We start from the raw sequence: 22,501 nt of genomic DNA on the forward strand, positions 1-22,501 counted from the left end.
TCTGTTTTACATATTAGTTTCAAATTAAGGTGTTTTTTTTGGAAACATGATTCTTTTACTTTCCTTTCTTTACTCCCATTTTTTCTTATTTTAAGAGCCCTAGTGTAGTTATTAAAGTTACTTGCTTTGAAATCAGAAATAAGTAGATTCAAATCTGGCTTTTCCACTTACTAGTTCTATGACTTTAATGTCTTTGAATCATAGTTTTCTCATCTGTGAAATGGGATAATACTATTCATAAGACAGTTTTGAGGATTAAATGTGATAATGATTTCTTCATACTTCTAGAAAAGCTTTCTTCTCTCAGCTTCCTCAATACCACCTCTATCAGTTAGTGTTTGATCAGAAGAAGCACAACCACCATAATGAATATTGTCTAGAGGGAGAGGAGAGCGAACTTTTTTAACACCTTGGACAAGTCAATATGGAGTCACTGTCAGCCATGACAGTTATGTCAAATGCTATGTCAAGACTGAGGTAATGGGGTGTAACAGGAATGCCCAGGATGCCTCAAACCACAAGTCTGAACACCTGGATAAGGACTCCATCTGGACACCAATATGAGTGGGACTTGCGCCTCTTGTGGGCTGTAAGAACTCAGGTCTCCAGCCCACTCAGCACTGAGCTCAACTGTACATGGGTCATGCTCAGAGCCTGCTGGACTTCCACTCCACAGGATGCCTTCCCACCATTGTAGCACCTGGCTTGAGTCCAAAGCCTGCCTTTCTAGCTGCGGACAGATGCCTCCAGTGACTGGGACTTCACACTGGATGAAACCCCTGAGGACAAACTGGAGACTGTGTCTGTGTCTTAGTGCTCCAGCCTCAGGGTGACCTGCAGGATAGGCTGGGGTGTGGCACCAGGTTCCCGCACCCACATCTGCCCCGGGTTTCAGCAACACTGAAGGTGGAGATCCAGTGGGAGCTGGAGATGCCCATGGGCCTGGCTCCTACCAGAGGCATCAAGGGGAGATAGCAGATCAGCAATGCTCTGATATCATGGAGTATGAACTGCTCCTCCACTCTCCTCCACACTCTCTTCTCTTTATCTACAACCAGTTCTGTAGATGATCTAACCATCCCTATGACTTTAACTACCACCTATATGTTGATGACTCCCTGGTTTACCCTGACTTTTCTATGGTTAATGTTGGCATGCTATAACTGGAATGACAGAGACATGAAAAGCATGCCACTGGCACTCCACCCCTCACCAATGACAAACTTGGCTAACAGACAGAATATAGCAATCGTTATATTCTGGAGTGAGGGCTCAGAGTGTTTTCATAGCACCCTGGCAGCCACTACCAACCAATCAAAATGAATAAATGAAGATTTGGCTTAGCAGAAACTTGTGTAGAAAAGACTTAGAATTTACTGATAGCAGGTTCAATATGAGAGTAGATTACGTGGGTCAGGGTTGCCAGGCACACACATGCCCACACGTGCGCGCTTACACACACACACACACACACACACACACACACACACACACACACAGATTTAATGGTATTGATAGAATTAATGGTGCACAAGAGTTGTGACAGTTCTGTTCTACTTCCTGCTCATGGAACTTCACTAGTGACTTGGCCTTCAGTCTGAGGGCTGTAGTTTAAGAATGTCATCAACAAATAGAAAATCCCATCTAGAATGTATAATAGAGATAACACAGGGAACTTGAGCCTATATTATAATGTACAACACTGTCCAAATGCCAGTGGACTTTCAGCCTGGTAAACAGAGCCTCAGGGCGTGGGATAGCTTTCTTCAAGTATTTGATGTATTTGAAGAGATGGGAATAAACTTGTGCAAAAAAGCAGAACTTGGGCCAGTGGACAGAGTTCAATCATTTTATAAAATAATAGCCACCCAATATAAGCAAATGCAAATTATTCTGATTGGGGAAAAAATTTGTATTCCCTGTGGGGTTTTGGACTAGACTAATGGTTTATCCAAAACTTGTACCTTGGGGAGCTTTAGAAAATGAAAATTTCTAGATTCTATTTTAGATTTACTGAATCACAATCACCTGGGCTGAGGCCTGAAATTTAGATGAGCTCTAAGGAGGCTTTCTTATTTCCGTGACTATTCCTAGTCACCTGTCAGAGGAAGCAGTATGAATAAGTGGTTAGAGCATAGGCTCCTGAGCAGAATGCATGGGTTTAGAATAGCTCTGTGATTTTAAGTAAGTCTCTATACCTCAGTTTCCTCACCTGTTAAATCAGGATAATGATAGTGTCCACTCACAGGATATTGTGAAGAGTTAATAAGTAAATGGATAAAGTAAGCACAACAGTGCTGATACATGGCATATATAAGTATTAGCTTATTTTTTTATACTGGAAGAGAACCAATTCATTCACAAGACATGTTGATTAATGAATGTTTAGAAAGTGGAAGAGAAAGAAATAATTCAAAACCAAATATCTCTCGTTTTTACTTTTATATTATTAATCATCTTTCAAAATGATTTCGGCTTTAGTCAGCGTTATTATACAAACCATATGTAAATACTTCTTTGTGTTGCAAGGTTATCAAAGCATAAATATGAATATGAAGTTTACTCTTTAGTAATTTACAATAGAATGTGTTGGGACTAAATGAGGATAAAACAAATTCAAGTCTATTTTCTTGAGATTTCAGTGTAGACTCAGATCCATCTAACTTAAAAAAAATGTGAAATTATATAATCTGATAAATTTTGATCAATAAATATACCCTGTAACTATCATCCCAATCAAGATATAGAATAGATACATCACTCTGGAAAATTGTCTATGTTCCCTTCCAGTTAGTCTCCACCCCTAGAATTTGACTGTTCTGAAGTTCTGTTATTACAGGATAGCTTAGCTTTGCTGATCTTGAACTTTATATGAATAAAGTCACACAGTATGGGATTTTTGTATCTGAATTTTTTGCCTACAATTTATGTTTTTGAGAATCATTTTGTAGTTGCATAACTCAGTAGATTTTTAAATTTCCATATTTTATTCCATTGTACAAATACATCATAATTTGCTTTTCAATTCTTGTATTGGTGAACATGTAGATTGTTTTGAGTTTTCATTCCTCAAGTAAATGTCTAGGAGTAGAATTTCTGAGTCATAGGATAAAATACGTTTGACTCTATGAGAAATTGATAGTTCTCCCAAGTAGTTTTACCATTTTACAGTCTTCTGAGGAATGTGAGAATTCCAGATTTCCCACTTAGTGATTTACATTTGGCATTTTTGTTTTATTTGAAAGTAGTAGTTGTAGAAGGTGAGACTAATTTGCTCTTTTAATTTTTATTTCCCTGGTGAGTGACAAATGATGTTGAGCACCTTTTCCTGTGCTTATTGATCATTTTTTGGTATGTTCTTTTATGACATATCTGATCAAGTATTTTGTCCTTTGGAAAAATTGGGTTGTTTGTCATTTTTTTATTGATTTCTGGACACAAGACCTGTATAAAATATATGTATTGCAAATATTTTTTCCTAGGGTGTGACTTAACTTTTTGTTTTCTTCTCTTTTTGTTTTAATCCCTTCACCTTTTTATTTTTATTTTTGTCTTCTTAATGGTGTTTTCTTAATGAGCAGAGGCTTTTAATTTGTATAAAATCCAATTTATCATTTTTTATGTCAATGTGTTTTGTTTCCTAAGAAATCTCTCTACCCCAAATTCATAAAATGTTCACCTGTATTTTTCTAGAAGCTTTATAGTTTTATCCTTTACATTTAAATATATAATAAATCTGAATTTTAAAAGTGTGTTATGAGGTAGAAGTTGATGTAAGTCCTTTAGTTTCACACATTTATGTAGTCATTCCAGCACTATTTGTTGAAAAAGTCCCCCTACCTTTGAATTGTCTTACACCTTTGTTTTAAATCAATGAAGGTGGTCAAAAGGTAGAAACCTTCAGTTATGTGATAAATAAATACTGGGGGTGTAATACGCAACATGGTAAGTCGAGTTAACATGGATGTATATTTGAAAGTTGCTAAGAGAGTAGTGGATCCTGTAATGTCTCATACAAGAAAAAAGCATTTTTCCTGTTTTCTTTTTGTATCTATATGAGATAATGGATGCTAACTAAACTTCTTGTGGTAGTCATTTCACAATATATGTATATCAAGTCATTATAGGGTACAATTAAACATACCGAGCTGTATTGCCAATTGACCCTTATTTGTAGGTCTAGTTCTGGACTCTCAATTCTGTTCCATTGATGGAATATTTTCCATCCCTTTGCTAATGTAAGTAATCCTTTTATGATTATATCAATTTTTATAGCAAATGTTAAAAGTGCTCAAGTATGAGTACCAAAACTATTTTCTTTTTCTTTTCTTTTTTTAAAATATATTTTATTGATTTTTTTACAGAGAGGAAGGGAGGGGGATAGAGGGTTAGAAACATTGATGAGAGAGAAACATCGATCAGCTGCCTCCTGCATGCCCCGCACTGGGGATGTGCCCGCAACCAAGGTACATGCCCTTGACCAGACTCGAACCTGGGACCATTCAGTCCGCAGGCTGACGCTCCATCCACTGAGCCAAACCGGTCAGGGCTATTTTCTTTTTCAAAATTGTTTTGGCCATCCTAGTTACTTCATTTTCCACATAAATCTAACAATTCACTTGCATATTTCTACAAATAGCCTGTTGAAATTTTTATTGAGTTTGCATTGAATCTATACGACAGCTCTTATCTTAACAATAGTGATTATTTTAGCTCATAAATGTGATATATATATATATATATATTATTTAGATTTTTCTTCATTTCTCTCAACAATGTTTTCTGGTTTTCAGTCTTGTACAATTTTTATTAAATTTATTTTTAGGTATTTTATAATATTTTAATATGCTGGATTTACATTTTTTAAAATTTTTCCAGTTGTTTGTAGCTATTTTAAAAATAAAATTGATTTTTTTCCTATTGGCCTCGTGTATTGTGCCTTCACTAAATTCATTTATTTTAGTGGCTATTTTATGGGTCCCTTAGGATCTTCTAGATAAGCAATCATATCTTCTAAAAATACAAATAATTTTACTTCTTTATTTCCAATCTGAAAACATCCTTTTCTTTTTCTTTTCTTATTGCACTGCCTAGAATCCAGTGCTATAAATAGAACCAATAAGAGTGACATTCTTAGCTTTTTGCTTATCTTAAGAAACTGTTCACTATTTTATCATTTAATATAACATTAGCTGTAGGTTTTTCATGGGTGCTCTTTATTAAAGTAAGAAAGTTCTTTTCTAGTATGCTGAGGATTTTGATCATGAATGATGTTGAAATCTGTCAAATTATCTTTTCTGCAGCTATTAAGATTATATTATTTTCTCAGTTAATATAGTGAATTATATAATTTTATTTTTAAGTGTTAAACCAATCTTCCCTTTTAAAATAATTAAATAAACTTGATTATTTTATATGTATGTATATATGCATATATCGTAATGAATGTATGAATGTATATATACATATATACATGCATATCGGTATCTATCTTGTGTTTCTAATTTGCTATTTTTTAAAAAAATATTTTTATTGATTTTAGAGAGGAAGGGAGAGGGGGAGAGAGAGAGAGAGAGAGAGAGAGAGAGAGAGAGAGAGAGAGATATCAACATCAATGATGGGAGAGAATCATTGATCTGCTGCCTCCTGCACACCCCCTACTGGGGATAGAGCCAATAACCCAGAATCAAACCCAAGATCCATTAGTCCACGGGCCGCCACTGTATCCACTGAGCCAAACCAGCTAGGGATGATTTGATAAATTTTAAAGGATTTTTATGTCATGGTTATGAAAAATATTGGTCTACAATTTTATTTACTTTTAGAGTCTGTAAATTATTTTTGTTAGTGTTATGCTGGCTCAAAAACAAGTATTATTCTATTTAATATTGCACTTTTCTCCTCTCTTCACTGAAAGAATTTTTATAAGTAGATAGTCTGCAATCCTTTAATGTTTGATAGAATTCTCCAGTGATAGCCTCTGGGTCTAGAGCTCTTTTCTTGCTTTCTTCTGGGTTAACCAAATAATTTTACCACCCTATTTTACTTTCTCTATAGGCTCCATAGCTTTATGTTTTTGTATTTGTTTCTAGTGGATTGGAGTATGCATCCTTAAATGACCACTGTCTATTTAGAGTTACATTTACCATTTTATGCAAAAGATAATGATCATTCAGTAGTGTTGTCCTAATCCTATTCATTCTTATGTTATTATTGTCATGTATTCACAATATAATGTTACAGTTTAAATTGTTCACTTTCTTCAAATAAATTTAGAAGAATACAAATATAGATATCTACATATTGATCATTTATGGTGTTCTTCATCTTTCCCTGCAGATAGGAGTTTAAATCTTGTGTTTTTTTGCCTCCCATCTAAAGGACTTTAGAAGCCTTTCTGTGATGTGGGTCTGCTGGAAAGCTGTTCTCTTAGTTTTCATTGAAAATATTCTTATTCCACTTTCAATTTTGAAGGATATTTTTTGCTGGATATAGAATTCTGACTTAACAGTTTAGTGTAGTGTAGTGTAGTGTAGTGTAGTGTAGTGTAGTGTAGTGTAGTGTAGTGTAGTTTAGTTTCTTTCTTTCACCACATTATGTTCCTTGAACAGTCCAGGCCGATTTCCACTCCCACCTCTCTATGTTTTCTGTTTACTCTTCCTGGACAACTCTTGAACTAGTTCTTCAATCACAGCTTAATTCTCATTCCCTTGGTTTCATATCATACTTCCCAGAGAACTCTTGACCATGCTACCAAAAAATCACCCTTCTTCTCTGGTTCTTTCTCATTATCCTGCTTACAGTCTGTGTGACACTTTCACAATCTTTAATTATGTTTTTCTTTCATTACTTCTTTCCTGTGTTCCTACCTGACTAGCTCCATAAATAATTTTATTCTGCCTGTTTTATTCTCTCCTACATTCTTGGCATTCAGCAAAATAACTGGCATCATAATAAAGTCATAATGATGTTTCTCTAATGTAGAATGGATGCATCTAAAGTTGCAAGGACATCTAAAGTCTAACTTTGCTAGAGTAGTCACATACTGCTGAACCCTCCAGGACCCTCTGTTCTACATACTGTACTCGGGAATATAAATACAAGAGCGATGCATCTTCAGGAAGCTTTTTCACACTCTCTGAGTTAGAAACAATTTTCTCCCCTAGTTCCTGTAACACTCTACTCATCCAGACTGTGATGCTTCTTAGGATCTACCTAACACTGTTGACATGTGTATTCATATATTCTCTCTCCAACTGGACTGTCAGTTCTTTGCAGGCAGGGACTATATTTCCTAACACATATTGGCAATCCTGCAGAAATAACCTTTAGGTCTGCAGAGGTTTTATGGATACTCTTAAGATGGTATTGCACTAAAAATGAATTTAATAGGAAAGTTAGCATTTTTGTTTAATAAGACTCTCTGATTCTCTGAGGAAGAAAGAGCTGTATAATTCCAAAGTATCTGGCTTTCAACTGAGCATTAATAAAGCCCTAAGTTCCCACCAAGGACACTGTGTCATGTGTGGGGGAGGACTCCTCTGCTCCTTTGCTGCCTTTGTTCTTGTTTATACGCACAGCCTTTCTAGTTTATACTCCCTGTAGTTTGCATTGCAATAAAGTGCCAAATATTCCCTGCCCACGCCTCTGTTTGGCTGCAGAGCATGAAACCTTTAGTGAGAAGTAAGAGATCAGAATATTTTTTTAGATTTGTTGGTGATCTTAAAAGTGCCTATTTTTAAAAATAAATTTTTATGCCTGCTGCCAAACTGAACCTCCATTTGTTATGATGAGACCTTTGATTAGTCTGTAGTCTGAAGGGGACCTGTATAAAAAGTAGTTACCATTTATTCTGAGAGGATTGATGGAGAACTGTGGAGTGAGAAAGGCCTGAAGCTGGGTTTCATATTCTGATTCCATGCATAAAAGGGGAGATAAGGATTTAAACAACTCATATGCATGCTGGTTGTGATAACTTACAGCCTCTGGGTTTGGGGACTATGGCAACTTTCTCAATAATGCACACCTGTGAAATTCAAAAGTGATATAAGCGCAGCTCTTTTTTATAGAATAACATTTTAAGACCTTCTATTGTTCTGACAAATTCAGGTTACCAAAAGGCATATGAATCTATGGGGCAGTACTTATTAAAGCATGTGTGTATGTTGAGGGTTGGAGTTACTAGTCTGAAACTTCTTGTATATTCCCAGGCCATATCCAAAACTTATAGAATCGGAATCTCCAGAAGTTGTGTCTGAGAATATACATTTTAGCACCATAACTGGAGGCTGTATCCACACTCAGAAGTTTGGGAGTCATTGTTTAAGCCTAAGGGAATAGAGAGTCAACAGCTGTCTATTTCATCTCTGAATCATCAGTCTGTATCTGGAAAGTTTTGAGTCCCTTAGATTACTTCCCAAAAAGGTCTCAGAGATCTGTGGTTTTGATTCCATTGTTATTAGCTATTTATTTCCCACAGGTTTCAGGTGAGAGAGAACTCTTCCCATAGCTCACATGGAGGAGAAGTAAAACTTACAGTACTGTATAGCTCCCTTTTAGAAACTCTCTACCTATTTCTTTCTATCTCTCTTTTAGACTGGTGGCGAATGATGAGCTTGGGGCTGGAAACTGGTTCTTGATCACTTCCTCTGGATGCCCTGAATTGTGGCCCTCATATTCACTTTAGTAATGTGGATGTAGTTAGTATCTATGTCTTAGGACTTCAACTTAGGGCTTCATCTGGACATTGGGACAGATATAATTCCATTTTAACACCTCTTTGAAATCATAATAATAGCTAATTTATATTGATCATTTGTTATGTGTCAGTCATTCTTTCACACATGTTTTTCCTCAGTCCTCCTACAATCATATAAGAAAACAGAAGTATAGAGAAGTCAAATAATTTGTATAATTGCACCCAGATATCAGGTCGTAAAATTCTTCTAACAATGTGTGCCCTTGACCATAATCGAACCCAGGACCCTTCAGTCTACAGGCCAATGCTCTAGCCACTGAGCCAAACCAGCTAGGGCTAACAATATGCATTATTTTTCTATTAAGAATTTTGTCTCTTAGAAAATACTATGCATTCATCAGAAAAAAATTGTTATAGTTGCTTTATAGTCTGGTTTTTACAATGGTAAGACATTGAATTTTGGAGCAAAATTAGTAAAAACAACTCTTACTAAGAATTTTAATATATATTATTCACTTAATTCCTATAACAACCTTGTGATGTGGATGCTCTTGTCTTCATCTTGCAGTTGAAGGAAACTGAGGCTAGGAAGAAATTATGTGACTTCCTCTAGATCAGTGGTTCTCAACCTTGGCTGCACATTAGAATCACCTGGGAATCTTTTTAAAATCCTGATTTCTGCGTCCCATCCTCCGGAAATTCTGTTTCTTTGTTACTAATGTTGTGGCCCCACCCCATAACAAAGAAACAGAATTTCCATAAGATGAGGCCCAGAAATCAGGATTTTAAAAAGATTTCCAGGTGATTCTAATGTGCGGCCAAGGTTGAGAACCACTGCTCTAAATCATTCAACCAGAAATGATTGGAGCTGGGATTTATATCTGCAGTTTCAGATCTTAACTCTGAGTTTCCTTTTCTCTCTGCTCTGCTGGGACACACCATCAGAAGGAATGTGTTCAATTGTGGGTCTCTGAGCTGTGGCAAATGTTTAAAGTTATTTTGTTGAAGCTGCTTTCTAACATGTTGACTCTAGATGAGTCAATATTACAAAGGAATGAGGTTTTTAATAACCTCTTTGGAAACAGAGAGCATCTTATTCATCTTAGAATCCCCAGTGCCTGGTCCAAAGTTGATCCTCTATTAATGAACTAATTAAATGAATAAATAAATAAATAGATAACATCCTTTTAAACTCTCTAGTGGGAAGTAAGCTTTCTTGTGAAATAGATTAATATATGATCCCTCTGAGTATTTACATTTTATAACATGATCCTGAAAGAAGAACCCAAGTGAATGATATGCAAGTTGTTTTCTGACTCTGCCATTGGAGTAGTTGTGGAGGAGGAATTGAGACAGGTATTCTCTGGAGTCTCAAGTTTCATGCAGATAAGACAGCTTACCATCTCTATCTGCCTTGAGAAAGACTACACTGCTTCTTTGCTTAAGTTACAAAATTTCCAGAACCATTTTATATCAAAAATATGTTTTCATAATGTCAGCCACCCATAAATGGAGCAGGCACCTTCTAACATATTCACAGTTATACGTCTGCTAAGACACGTGTTGACTGGGCTCTGGAAGGAGGGATCAAAATGTTGTTGGTGGGATGGACCAGATAACTACTAAGACATTCTGTCCCTGACTTTGGGAGATTCTAGAATTCATTCAGGTGGTTGAAGACAAGGGTGCAGCTAATGCGGTCTGTCTGTTGTCCACAGGTCTGAGGCGCAATTACAGATGTACCATCTGCAGTGTCTCTCTAAACTCAATAGAACAGTATCACGCCCACCTGAAAGGATCTAAACATCAGACCAAGTAGGTACTTTCACTCTCCAGTGCTTTTGTTTGTGGTTTTTAGATGACGGTTAAAGGATAACCATTTTAATTATTTCTGCATTTAAAGTGCATCTCTTTATCTCCAAAGTTCCCTTGATAGTGTTGCTGCAGAAGCCTCCCAAGTCTGCTTAGCATTATTTGAAGAATGGCTTCTTCTCCTTTGGGGGCACAAATAATGACAGGCTTTCTTCTTTCATTTTCAAGGACAGTTCAGCACATGTTTTATAAACTTCAGGAAACGTGTATATCTATTCTAAGGGTTTTTAAATAAACAATGTTATCTCTATTTGAAGGATGTGCCAGACTTTGGTGTTATGTGAAATTCCACGAATGTCTTCTACCACTTTCCATTTCTAGATGAATGTTGTTAATTAGTATAGAAACTTAACAAATCTTATTATATATTAAATCATTCACATACATAAGTATTTCCAATTAAGTGGAAGCTTAGTTCATTATTTTAAAAGAAATTCTCATGATTTTAAACCTAAAAAGGCTAATCAGGCATAATTTCACCTATATTTATACTTTGCATCTCTTTAAAGGTGAATGATGTTAGCTTTGCAGGCATTTTTTAAGTAGCTGCTAAGACTGCTAATAAAATCTAACAAAATAGAAAAAAATACACAAGGAATATCTCAAAAGTTTATAATTTTCCTGAGTGTAATTGTTTTCATTTCTCTCCTATTTATCAGCAGACTCATTTAACAGATTTGACTGTACCAAGGCTTCATAAATAATAAATGATGTATTTAACACACAGTTATTGAGCTCCACTATGTGTCAGACTCTGAGGTGTGCACTGGGAAATAAAAGATGAATTGACCCAGGCCTGCCTCTTGTGGAGCTGCCTGCCAGCCGGGGGGCGGGGGAGGGGGATAGCCATGTAAACACACAGATTTGTCTCTAATACCACGTAGACACCTAGAGCTTCGAGTATTAGGGAGAGAACAACTAGGGCAAGCTTATAGGGGTGTTGGTGCAGAGTTTGACAGATAAGGTTGAGGTCATGGTCTGATGCTGCTCACCGTCAGAACCCTGGTGCCTAGCACAGCACTTCATGCCTATTAAGGGGTTCATAAACATTTTTGATGGAATGAATGTGTGATTTTAAAGTACAAGTAACATTTTTCATGCAGGCCTATGAGGAAGTACATTCCAGGCAAGGACATTTCTTTGCAAGGATATTTTAAAGACATAGGTTACAGGGGGTCTGATGCAGGTGAGGAAATGGAAGCCTAGATTTGGTTACTGACTCTCAGTCTCTTCATCCATGTTGTGCTGGCTCATGAGTCAAAGCCACTTTCATGACTCACTTCACTCTGATCCACCCCAGAGTACTTTTATCAAGGGAATTCTGCAAAAAAAAAAAAATTCTCTCTGATTTGTTATAGAGTACCTAGAGTGCTTGTATTGATTATTGGACACTGCTGTCCCCTCCTCCTCCAAATAGTCTATTAATCTCTCCAACTTCGTAAGAGGCACCATATGCATTCTAATTAACATGCATCGAATCTACAGACCAGGATATTGCAAGTAGCTGCAACAATAAATGGTAATCTTTTAGAGTCATGTATTTATTGCACTTAATATAGATAATATTAACATATTATCTATACTAATAAAAGGGTAATACGCTAATTAGACTGGACGTCTTCCAGATGACCTTCTGGATGTCCTCCTGACAAAGCTGGGACAGGGCAAAGCCCCCCATGGTCCCAGGTGCCTGCGGCTGGCCAGAGGAGGGAAGCCTGGGTCTAGGCTGCGGGGGCCAAGGCAGAGGCAGTTAGGGGTGATCAGGCAGGCAGGGGATCAGTTAGGGGTGATCAGGCTGGCAAGGGAGCAGTTAGGGGTGATCAGTCCAGCAGGGGAGCAGTTAGGGGTGATCAGGCAAGCAGGCAAGCAGTTAGGAGCCAGTGGTCCAGGATTGTGAAAGGGATGAGGGATTGGGCCTAAACCAGCAGTCAGACATCCCCCAAAGGGTCTTGGATTGGAGAGGGTGTAGGACATGCTGAGGGACCCCCGGCCCCATGCACAAATTTCATGCACCGGGCCTGTAGTCATATAATCCTATATAATAAAAGGGTAATATGCAAATTGACCTATGTGGGAAGCTGGTCCATCCTTGCTGCTTGACACAGTCGCTGCAGGGAAGGAACATCTGCACAGCATATGTTTCAAGGGACCTGGGGTATATGGCATACTGTTCTTAATATGTTTGCTCCCCTTCTTAGTGCTATGTGTTTTAACCAAGGTTACCTCTCTGAGAAAGGTTGTTTCCCCAGGTGGGGATTTTTTCCCTGGAGTTAGGGATTAACAGGACTAAGGAAGGGAATAAATCCGTAACACCCCTTAACTAAGTGTCAGGTGGGTAATTAATCACTTTAACTACGAACAATCACGCTTAAGCTACATAATCTTTACTTAGGATAATCTCCTTCAGTTACTTCCTTGTAGTTTAACAGAACAATAGAGTAGTGACCTTGGAATGGAGATAACAAATGCCCTAACCTTTGGTATAGAATGGATAGGATTAAAATCAACTGGTATAAATACAGATGTAATAGGAGAATAAAAGAAGAACCTTGCTATGCTGATCATCTGAGCACTGCCTCCGAGTTATTCCTTCTTTGCCTACATCATCCACACCTTTGGGAACCCCTGGACCTGCTGGAGCTGGACCCCAACAGACCCAAACAGCAGAATGACTGGGAATGACTGGTCACTATGACACACACTGACCACCAGTGGGCAGATGCTCAATGCAGGAACTGTCCCCTGGTGGTCAGTGCACTCCCACAGGGGGAGCTCTGCTCAGCCACAAGCCAGGCTGCCAGCTGCCAGCTGCCAACTGCCAGCACAGCAGTGGTGGCGGGAGCCTCTCCCACCTCCTCAGCAGCACTAAGGATGTCCGACTGCAGCTTAGGTCTGCTCCCTGCTGGTAAGTGGACAACCCCTGAGGGCTGCTGGGCTGCCAGAGGGATGTCTGACTGCCAGCTTGGGCCTGATCCCCCAGGGAACGGGCCAAAGCCAGCAGGTGGACATCCTCCGAGGGGTCCCAGACTGCAAGAGGGCATAGGCTGAGCTGAGGGACACCCCCGAGTGCACAAATTTTTGTGCACAGGGCCTCTAGTTTATTATATATTTGTACTGTAGAAAGCTAGACAGTGATTTTGAGTGGCATGAATCATGTAAATAACTAATGCAGACAGTATCTCCAGCTTTGGAAAAATTTCTGTCTATGTGCACATATAAAACTTTACTTGCCAGAATCTGTGCCAGCCATTTTCACACCTATTATCTCATTTAATCCACTTAACTACTTTGAGGTAAATACTATTGATCCATTGTTTTATATGAGAACACTAAGGCTCAGAGAGACAAAGCAACTTACCTAACATCACCTTGCGAACAAATGGCAGATCCGGACTGAATCTTGCAGTGTGACTCATGCTTCTGCTTCTTCCATTTCACTTAGTTACCACACAGGCATGGGATGAAAGACTGCCAATAGAGGGTACTATGATAAATTTTTAGTACTTCCCTGGTGGGATTTAATAATTATATGTGACTTCAGAAGGGTACTTCTCCTACTGTGCAATCTTCTTTCCAATAAACACATTTTTTTTTTCTACCTCAGCACAAGGTTGCTCTCCCTCTGAAGAGTGAAATGAGGGAAATATGAAGAAAATAATTGTAATAGCTTTGTCCCACATGCTTACTTCATCTGCCCTCATACCTAATTTGGAGTGTGTGTGTGTGTGTGTGTGTGTGTGTGTGTGTCCATGTTTATGAGCTACATCATTCCATAATTTTTTTGTAACATTCTTGTCCAGTTTAGTATCAAAAGATATGCTGACAACATTAAACAAGTTGAGAGGTCTTCTCTCTATTCCTGATCCCTGATTGAGTTTGTGGTAAATGCTATTATTTCTTAAGTATTAGGAAGAACTAACGGGTGTAGCCATCTGGAGTTAATCATATGGGAGTATCTTTACTAGAATTTTAATTTCTTTAATGGAGCACTGTTCATATTTTCTATCTATTATTGGATCAGTTTGAATATGTTGTTTTTCAATGAGTTTGCCCATTTATCTAAAATTTAAAGTGCCTTGATATATAGTTGTTCATGATATATCTAATTTTATTTTTGTCTGGAAGATGTTTTCATTCTTGACATTATTTATTTGTGCCCCTTCCTTTTCTTGTCTATTGATAATTTTTGTTAGAAATATTTCAGTATTTATTTGCTTTTGTTGAATGAGTGTTGGGTTTGGTGATTTTCTCTATGTACAGTTATTTTCTACCATTGTAAAATTATCTTCATCCTACTCCTTTTGGATTTAATTTGCATTTCCCCCCTCCCCCAGCTTGTTAACTTCAAAGTATAGGTTATTAATTTTTCAGTGTTTCTGTTTTTCTAATATATGCATTTAAGGCTCTCAGTGTGCCACTACAAATTGCTTTTGCTATCTTCTGCAAATCATCTTTTTTTTATATCCCAGACGTTGTAATATGTGATATTTTCATCTTTCTTTCTCTCTTTCTTTATTTTTACTGTGATTTCTCTTTTACTCATGGTTAACTTAGAATATTTGGGATATTTTCATATTTATATTTTTGTGCCAATTCTACTATGGTCAGAGGACACACTGTAAATGAATTCAATCCTTTGAAATTTGTGTAGGCTTGCTCTGTGCTCCCAGCATATGGTCAATTTTGGTAATATCCTAGATTCATTTTTTTAAAGTGTCTTTTTCAATAATTAGGTAAATGGCTCTATATATCAATTACATTAAGTTTCTCAATATTGCTCTAATTTCCTATGCCCTTATTTTTTTTTAATCTGTGTATGATATTCATGAGAAACAGAGGCAGTTAAAAAATTCTAACTATAAATATGGATTTGCCTAAGCGACCTCTTAATTCTATTTAAAATATATATTAAAGGTATATTATTAGATGCTTATAAATATAATATGTTTTTAGGTATTCCTGTTAAATTGGCACTTTTTGTCACCATGAAATGGCCTTCTTTCTTACTAGCAATACTTTCCTTAAAGTATACCAACATCAGCTATACCAACTCTTCATAGCTTTTAAAATGTTTTCTTTAAACTTTATCCAGCTTTTATTTCATTCTCAGGCTAAAGGTTTGCATTATACCAATTACCCTATTAGGGCTGGAAATGGAAGTCAGCCAGAGAAATGGTTCCTAACTATCCTAATCTGACGAATTAAACCAACATAACTAATAAGGTGTCAGCAATGTTCAATATCGTATATATATAGTTTTACTAATAATTTCCAGTAAAAGTGTTGAGATGAGTAAATATTATTAAAACATATAGTGCAAAGAGTACTGACTTTTAAGTCAGTAGATTTTATTCTGGCATAGCTTTGCCACTGAGCGATCTTGGGCACTGACAAACCTTCTTTAAGTCTCAGGTCCCTTATAGACAAGTGAATAGTGATGACAAGAACAGAGCAAAGTGTATCCACTTTCTATGCCTTTCTCATGATCCTAGAACTCTTTCCTTCTCATCCTGAATTCAGTCTTAACATTCTTCTTAAATTAGCTCCCCAATTAGGTTTCACCATTTTATTAGAATTAGTAATATGTCCCCAAAATTATGTCCACCCAGAACTACTTGGAGATATAAGTAGTTAAGAATATCAAGATGGAATTATTCTGGATTTATTGTGGGCCCTAAATCCAATGCCTGGTGTCTTTATGAGAGAAAGGAAAAGGAGAATGGGACACCAAGAGATTACGGCCATGTGAAGACATAGGTAGAGATTGGAGCTATGTTTCCACAAACCAAGAACACCAGGAACCAGCAGGGTCTGGAAGAGGCAATGATTGATTTTCCTCTGAAGCTTTTTGAGGATGTGCCCTGCTGACACCTTGATTTCAGATTTCTGTTCTCTAGAATTGTGAGGATAAATTTCTGGTTTTTAAAAATGTTTTTATATTGATTTTAGAGAGGGAGGAAGGGAGATGGAGAGAGAGAAACATTGATCGGCTGCCTTTTGCATGCCCCCCACTGGGGATCGAACCTGCAACCTGGGCATGTGACCTGACTGGGAATCCTCTTGGTGCATGGAACAATACTCAACTGAGCCACACAGGCTGGTACATTTCTATTGTTTTAAGCTATGCAATTTATGGTCTTTTTAAAGGGCAGCCTGAAGAAAGTATTACTTTGTAAAACCTACTTGACTTATTCCACAATTATCCCTTTAGGCAACTTCTTATCATGCCTATCCCATGACAATGATGGCGATGGTGATGGTGATGATGGTAATGGTGCCACCACTGATATGCATGGGGTGGAACTTCTGTCTGAGTGGAGTACAGGAACACATTAAAATGCTTTGAAAGTGATGCCATATCTAGTATGTGCTCTTTACTGGTAGCAATGACAATTTTTTCTTTTTTTTGGCAAATGTCATAAACAGGAAAGTGGCAGTCAAATTTTGCGCCATTGTTAAAGAGAAATATTAAGTAGCTAATGAGATTAAAGGTTTAGAAATGCAAATGATCACACTGACTTCTAAAGCAATTGCCTATTAGTAGATTCTTCAGTGTTTCCAGGGGAGCTAGTCTGTCAATTAGTACAAATGATTAAAATGAAATTTAAAGGCAGATGAGTACAACCCATAGACTAATGACCAAGTCCCATGTAATGTACTTAAATCAAGCCTTAGGACAGTATATTACCTAGAATAAAGGATATAAAAGTTGTCATTACTTACTTTGATGCTTCAGTTGGTTGAGAATGACACACAAGTGTTTAAGAGAATAAATCCGACTGATCAGAACTTAGCAGCAATTTCTAAATTTGCTTTTTTCCTTTGATAGGAAGCCTTAAATAGTATCCATTGCTTTTTCTGCAGATTTTCTCTTCAACTCGGTGAATCCTCTAGACAAAGCCTTTATATTATGCAGTTTCCCATTATGTTCATTTATTTGTGAAGTGATTGAATGGATGTTTAGACTAATTTTCAGAGCTGGAATATATTTGCTTTAAATATCGTGGGATTCTGTTCCTTCATTCAGAATAGTAGTTATCTGAGGGGTACACAGTAAAAATTGAGATAGTTTTGTGAGATATGCCAACCATTAAGAACCTCTGTGCTTAGGATAAATAAAAGTTATGTAAAACTCCAAGAAACAAACAAAATAACCAACAATGAATCAATGAATGTACTTCAAAGGCTAAAAATATAGATGTTCTTTGTGGAATATTCAATGTGGTTTACTGACACTAAAGAAAAATTTTCATAACCAAAGGGTTTGGGATTGTGATACTGTTCTATATTTTTTTCATGAGAAAGTTTTCTTTTCTGAAAAGTATAAAAGTTCAGTAAAGTTTTGAGATGAGCAGGACATAAGATAGTATTGAAAACAGAGCTGTCCTTTCCCAAAGAATGTCAGGTTGTTTCTTTTTAGTTGATAATCATTTGTAAGCTGCTTGGAAAGGTTTGAAATAAAGCGCAAAATCTAGAATCCAAAGAGACTGCTTTGCTTGTCTCATTTAATGATTCTAGCTGTGCAAAATAGCTCTTCTAGACAGCAGAGACCATGGAGTGTCATCAAATCTTTCCAGCCCAGGGCACTCTTAGACACTGTAAATAGAGTACCTATAGCAGCACAGAAACGAGAATGTGGCAAGGCCTGTGGATCAAAGGCTGTTTTTTTTTTTAGCCCTGTTTTTAATAGAACATTCTAGTCTACTATTGTCAAGAGCCCTCCCTTTTGGTGGAAGGCCTCTGATGAAACAGAGTCCAACTTCTCAAATGAAAGAGACAGTGGCCTTTAGGGAGAAGAATTCCAGAGAAGACAGAAAAAAACAACAACAAAACAAACCTATATCTCTCTCTATATATAGCACTAATGCACAGGCAATTCTAACAGCTCTATTTTTTTTCCAAAGTCTCACTTGCATGCTTTTTCTATATATGCCATACCTAGGGATACATTATAATTACAGTATGTGAATAAATTAGACCTTTGGCAGGCTTGGAAAGAACTAAATGGGAAGCACCTTCATTCTGTCATATTATTTCTAGAATTACTGATGACATCTAATATTCCTTAGCTCACTCATTTTCTACCCACCTCCTTCTTGGGGGACTTATAATCATTATTTTGTCTTGCTTAAAATTTGTATGAGTCATGGCTGTCTCCAGAGTGGCTCTGAGCTGATAATTTAATGTCCCAGATTTAACTGTGGGCCCATTGAAACCTCTCAGTTCTTTGTTATGCTGTTTCAGATAGTCATCAGGACCAATCACCAACCTGACTTAGTGATGAAAAGTGCATCAAGAAAGAGAAAAGAACTGGAGGGAGGATGGTGGAGCCCAATAGGCCTGGCTGAGAGTCAGACAACCAGAGCCCCAGTGTCAGTCCTCCTTCTCACACCCTGTGTGGCTTTTAACAACTTTAAAACTTTATTTGAAAACCCACCTATTGAAATGCAATATATATACAATAAAATGTACAGGTTTCAGGTATACAACGTGTTGGGTTTTGACAGTTTATACGCCATGTAACTACCAGCCCAATTAAAATAGAGAACATTTTCACAACCATCAAAAGCTCCCTTGAGCCCCTTTGCAGTCAATCCCCCATCCCAGGCAAACAGTTTCTGATTTCTGTCACCATGGCTTCATTTTCCCTGTATAGAACATAATATAATAATACAGTATGAATTCTTCTCCTTCTGCATTCTTTTTCTCAACATAATGTTGTTGGGATTCATTCACATTGTGGCTCATATCAGCTCTTCTTTTCCCCTCACTGAGATTCAACATCTTCATTTGACAGGGAGTTGGAATATGGGGTAGTCAAGTCTCCATCAATTCTAACATTCTCTTATTTTATGACTTTGATGTTTAGCTTCCTTAACTTTTATATTTTTCAGCTGGCAGAAGATTGACTGTAAAATATTTCTTTAGTGTTTACTTCTCTATTGCTGGGTGGCCCAGATCTTTTTGACCCTTTTAACAATTAGGTTCTATAAGAGGAGAGAGATCCTGGAGGCCTTTCATTCTGTCCTTAAAAAAAAGGCCAGAGACTTTCCAAATGCTTATCACTTGGGGCAAGAGGGGTAAAACTGATTGTATAAGCAGGAAGTAGAGAAAAAAGCTTATTCTAACTTTATTCCATGTTGTGAATACAGATCATAAACCCTGGTGTCTTCTCAGGCCAACAGGGATAAGCAAAAGGTAGTCAGGAAGGTTCTAGGGGAGACTTGGCCCTCACCTAAGTAGTCCTGGCTTCTGCACTTGCACTTATTCTGGGTATGCTATAATCCCTTCTCACACATTTCACCAAAGTTCATTAGAAATTAGAGTATGTTTATTTGTAAATTATACTTAGCTTCCATTGACTTTTACTCCAACCAAACTTTAGTAGAACATTGAATTTACCCATCATTTGTCTAATCTCTTAAAAATCTTCATGGAACATGGGCTGTCAAGGAGTCTATATATATATACAAAAGCCCAGTGACCAGAATGGCAGAACAACCAGAATGACTGAATGACCGGTGGCTATGAGGCACACTGTGGCAGCCAACCAGCTTGATCCAGGCCCCAATCTGCCCCCAGCACCCCGATCAGGAGCCGGGCCAGCTGGTCAACTGCCTGCAGCCCCTTCCCCTGCTGGCCCGGCCCTATCCTACCCATGCACGAATTCGTGCATTGGGCCTCTAGTTAAATTAAATAAAGGAAGGACATTGCTTCATGTAGGTCAATGTTTTGGGGAAAGTAGGGGTAGGAGATATGATGGGAATAAAAACATGCCCTTGGTTGTGTTACTCAATCCAGTTCTCTACCACCTCTTTTTGGGGTAGGGGAGAAGATCGAGTGGGTCCATTTTAGCTGGGATTGTCATAATGTGGATGGGGTAGTTGTGTGAGTGACTGCACAAATCAGCCCATATGATACAGCCCAGAACCAAAATCTATTGATCATCTTCTCTGTATAGGGCATTAAAAAGGCCTTGGGGGGGTCCTAGCTGGTTTTGCTCAGTGGTTAAAGCATCGGCCTGCAAACTGAAGGGTCCCGGGTTTGATTCAGGTCAAGGGCACATACTTCATTTGCTGGTACCTTGGTTGCAGGCTCGATCCCTGGTCCCAGTTGTGGCACATGCAGGAAGCAAACAATCACTGTGTCTCTTTCACATCAATGTTTCTCTGTCTTTCCCCCTTCCTTCCACTCTCTCTCTAAAAAAAATAAATAAATGGGGAAAATATCCTTGAATGAGGATTAAAAAAAGAAAAAGCAACAACTAGAAAAAAAAGATAGGCCTTGGCGACAACAGCAGGAGATATAGAGATAAGCATAGCTCTCAACAAGTTTATAATCCAGTTGAAGGATTTACAACAAGTAGTCAAGTAATTATAGTTAAAATGAACATGGGATATGGTAAGAATAAGAAGTATAAGACACTGCTGGAATTCAGAGGAAGAAGAAATTGCATCTGGTTGGGGCCCATCAGGAGAGGTTACTGAGGACTGAGTGCAGTAAAGTGGTTTTGGAATGGCACCATAAAGGTTCAATCAGGGCTCTCTCTTCTAACTGTGTGACCTTGAACATGCTACTTAAAGACTTCTCTGTGGCTTAGTCTTTATATTAGTAAAGTATAACAGATTATAAAAATGCTTACCAAAACTGACTGTGGTGAGGATTGAGTTTTAAGACCAACAAATGCATTAAACTGCTTAGACAGTACTGGACATGAAGTTTTTCCTCATTACGTGTTAATTATCATCCTGTATTAATAAAATTAAACTTGAAATGGGCTTTGAGGAATGGTTAAATGACTGTTGAGGTAACAATACTTATGCTGTCCCACTCGTTCTTCTACAGGATTTCCCGAGAATTTTTCATAACAAACTCTAGTTTCTTGCCCAAAGTTGGGGCTTCTGGACTTGCACAAACTTCAGGCCTTCACAGGGTTTAGAACCCCAAATTTTATTAACCAGCAGTGAGATATAAAGACAAGCCTCCAAAGACTGTCCTCATTCTGCCCCAAGTCCTCATATTATCCAACAGCTTCAAGCTTGATATTCAGTCTTGCAATGCCAGAAAGAACACTTTCTGAATGCTCCCGATTACACATGGTCTTTACACCTTGATTCCTATCCAGGCTTCTCTCTTTATCCAGCTCTCTGATTACCAGTTGTATTTTGTCATTCACCTGTAGTTGTCAGCACATTGCTCTCCAAAGACCATGATTTATGAACCTTGAAAATAAATAAAATAAAATAAACTGAACTATGCTGCTGATTGAATTTCCTAAAATCACTCTCCCAATATTTTTTTGCAAATCCCTGGATAGAATTGCTTAACCATTCTGATTACATGGAACTCATTTTTCTTTCCCATTCACTTTACTATTTTAAAAGCATGTGTATCCATTTTACTCAGGCATCTATATGCTTCTGCTCATACCAGAGTCAGGCTAATCTCAATATTAACTAATTAAATCTAACTTTGAGTCACAACATTTGACAAATGCTGAATCTTTAATTGGAAGAGTTTTCTCAAAAAGTAAATGCTCTCCATGGATAAGGATAATACCTCTTTAAATGTTAATCACTGTTATTTCAGTTATAATTCAACTATAAACATTTTGAAGATTTGTGGGGTTTTTTTCTTCTTTTCACTAATATTATTGAGACCATTCTATATTGTGTTAAGACTAGCCAGATGGAACCAGAATCTGGACCTCAGTCAAAATATAAATTTATATAAACATCATTATAATCATATATATATATATATATATATATATATATATATATATATATATATATATATATTACTCTTAATAGTCCTTAACAGCAAATAGGAAATTTGTGATTTTCTATGGATTTAGGGTCACAGAAAAAGCTCAGTCTATTCATGCTGAGCAGTCAAATACAATCTATAAAGCTAGCTTTCAAAAATGTG

General features: G+C 37.4%; 1 protein-coding gene across 1 annotated transcript in view; it reads left to right on the forward strand.

The window, feature by feature from the left end:
* ZMAT4 (zinc finger matrin-type 4) overlaps window positions 1-22,501 on the forward strand; it is a 346,538-nt gene that overhangs the window by 289,076 nt on the left and 34,961 nt on the right. The window contains exon 6 of the mRNA XM_059681097.1: window positions 10,417-10,513. Coding sequence (XP_059537080.1) covers window positions 10,417-10,513 — 97 coding nt within the window. The remainder of the gene's footprint in view (window positions 1-10,416; window positions 10,514-22,501) is intronic.

Source organism: Myotis daubentonii, chromosome 2, assembly GCF_963259705.1.
Source record: "Myotis daubentonii chromosome 2, mMyoDau2.1, whole genome shotgun sequence".
NCBI lineage: Eukaryota > Metazoa > Chordata > Mammalia > Chiroptera > Vespertilionidae > Myotis > Myotis daubentonii.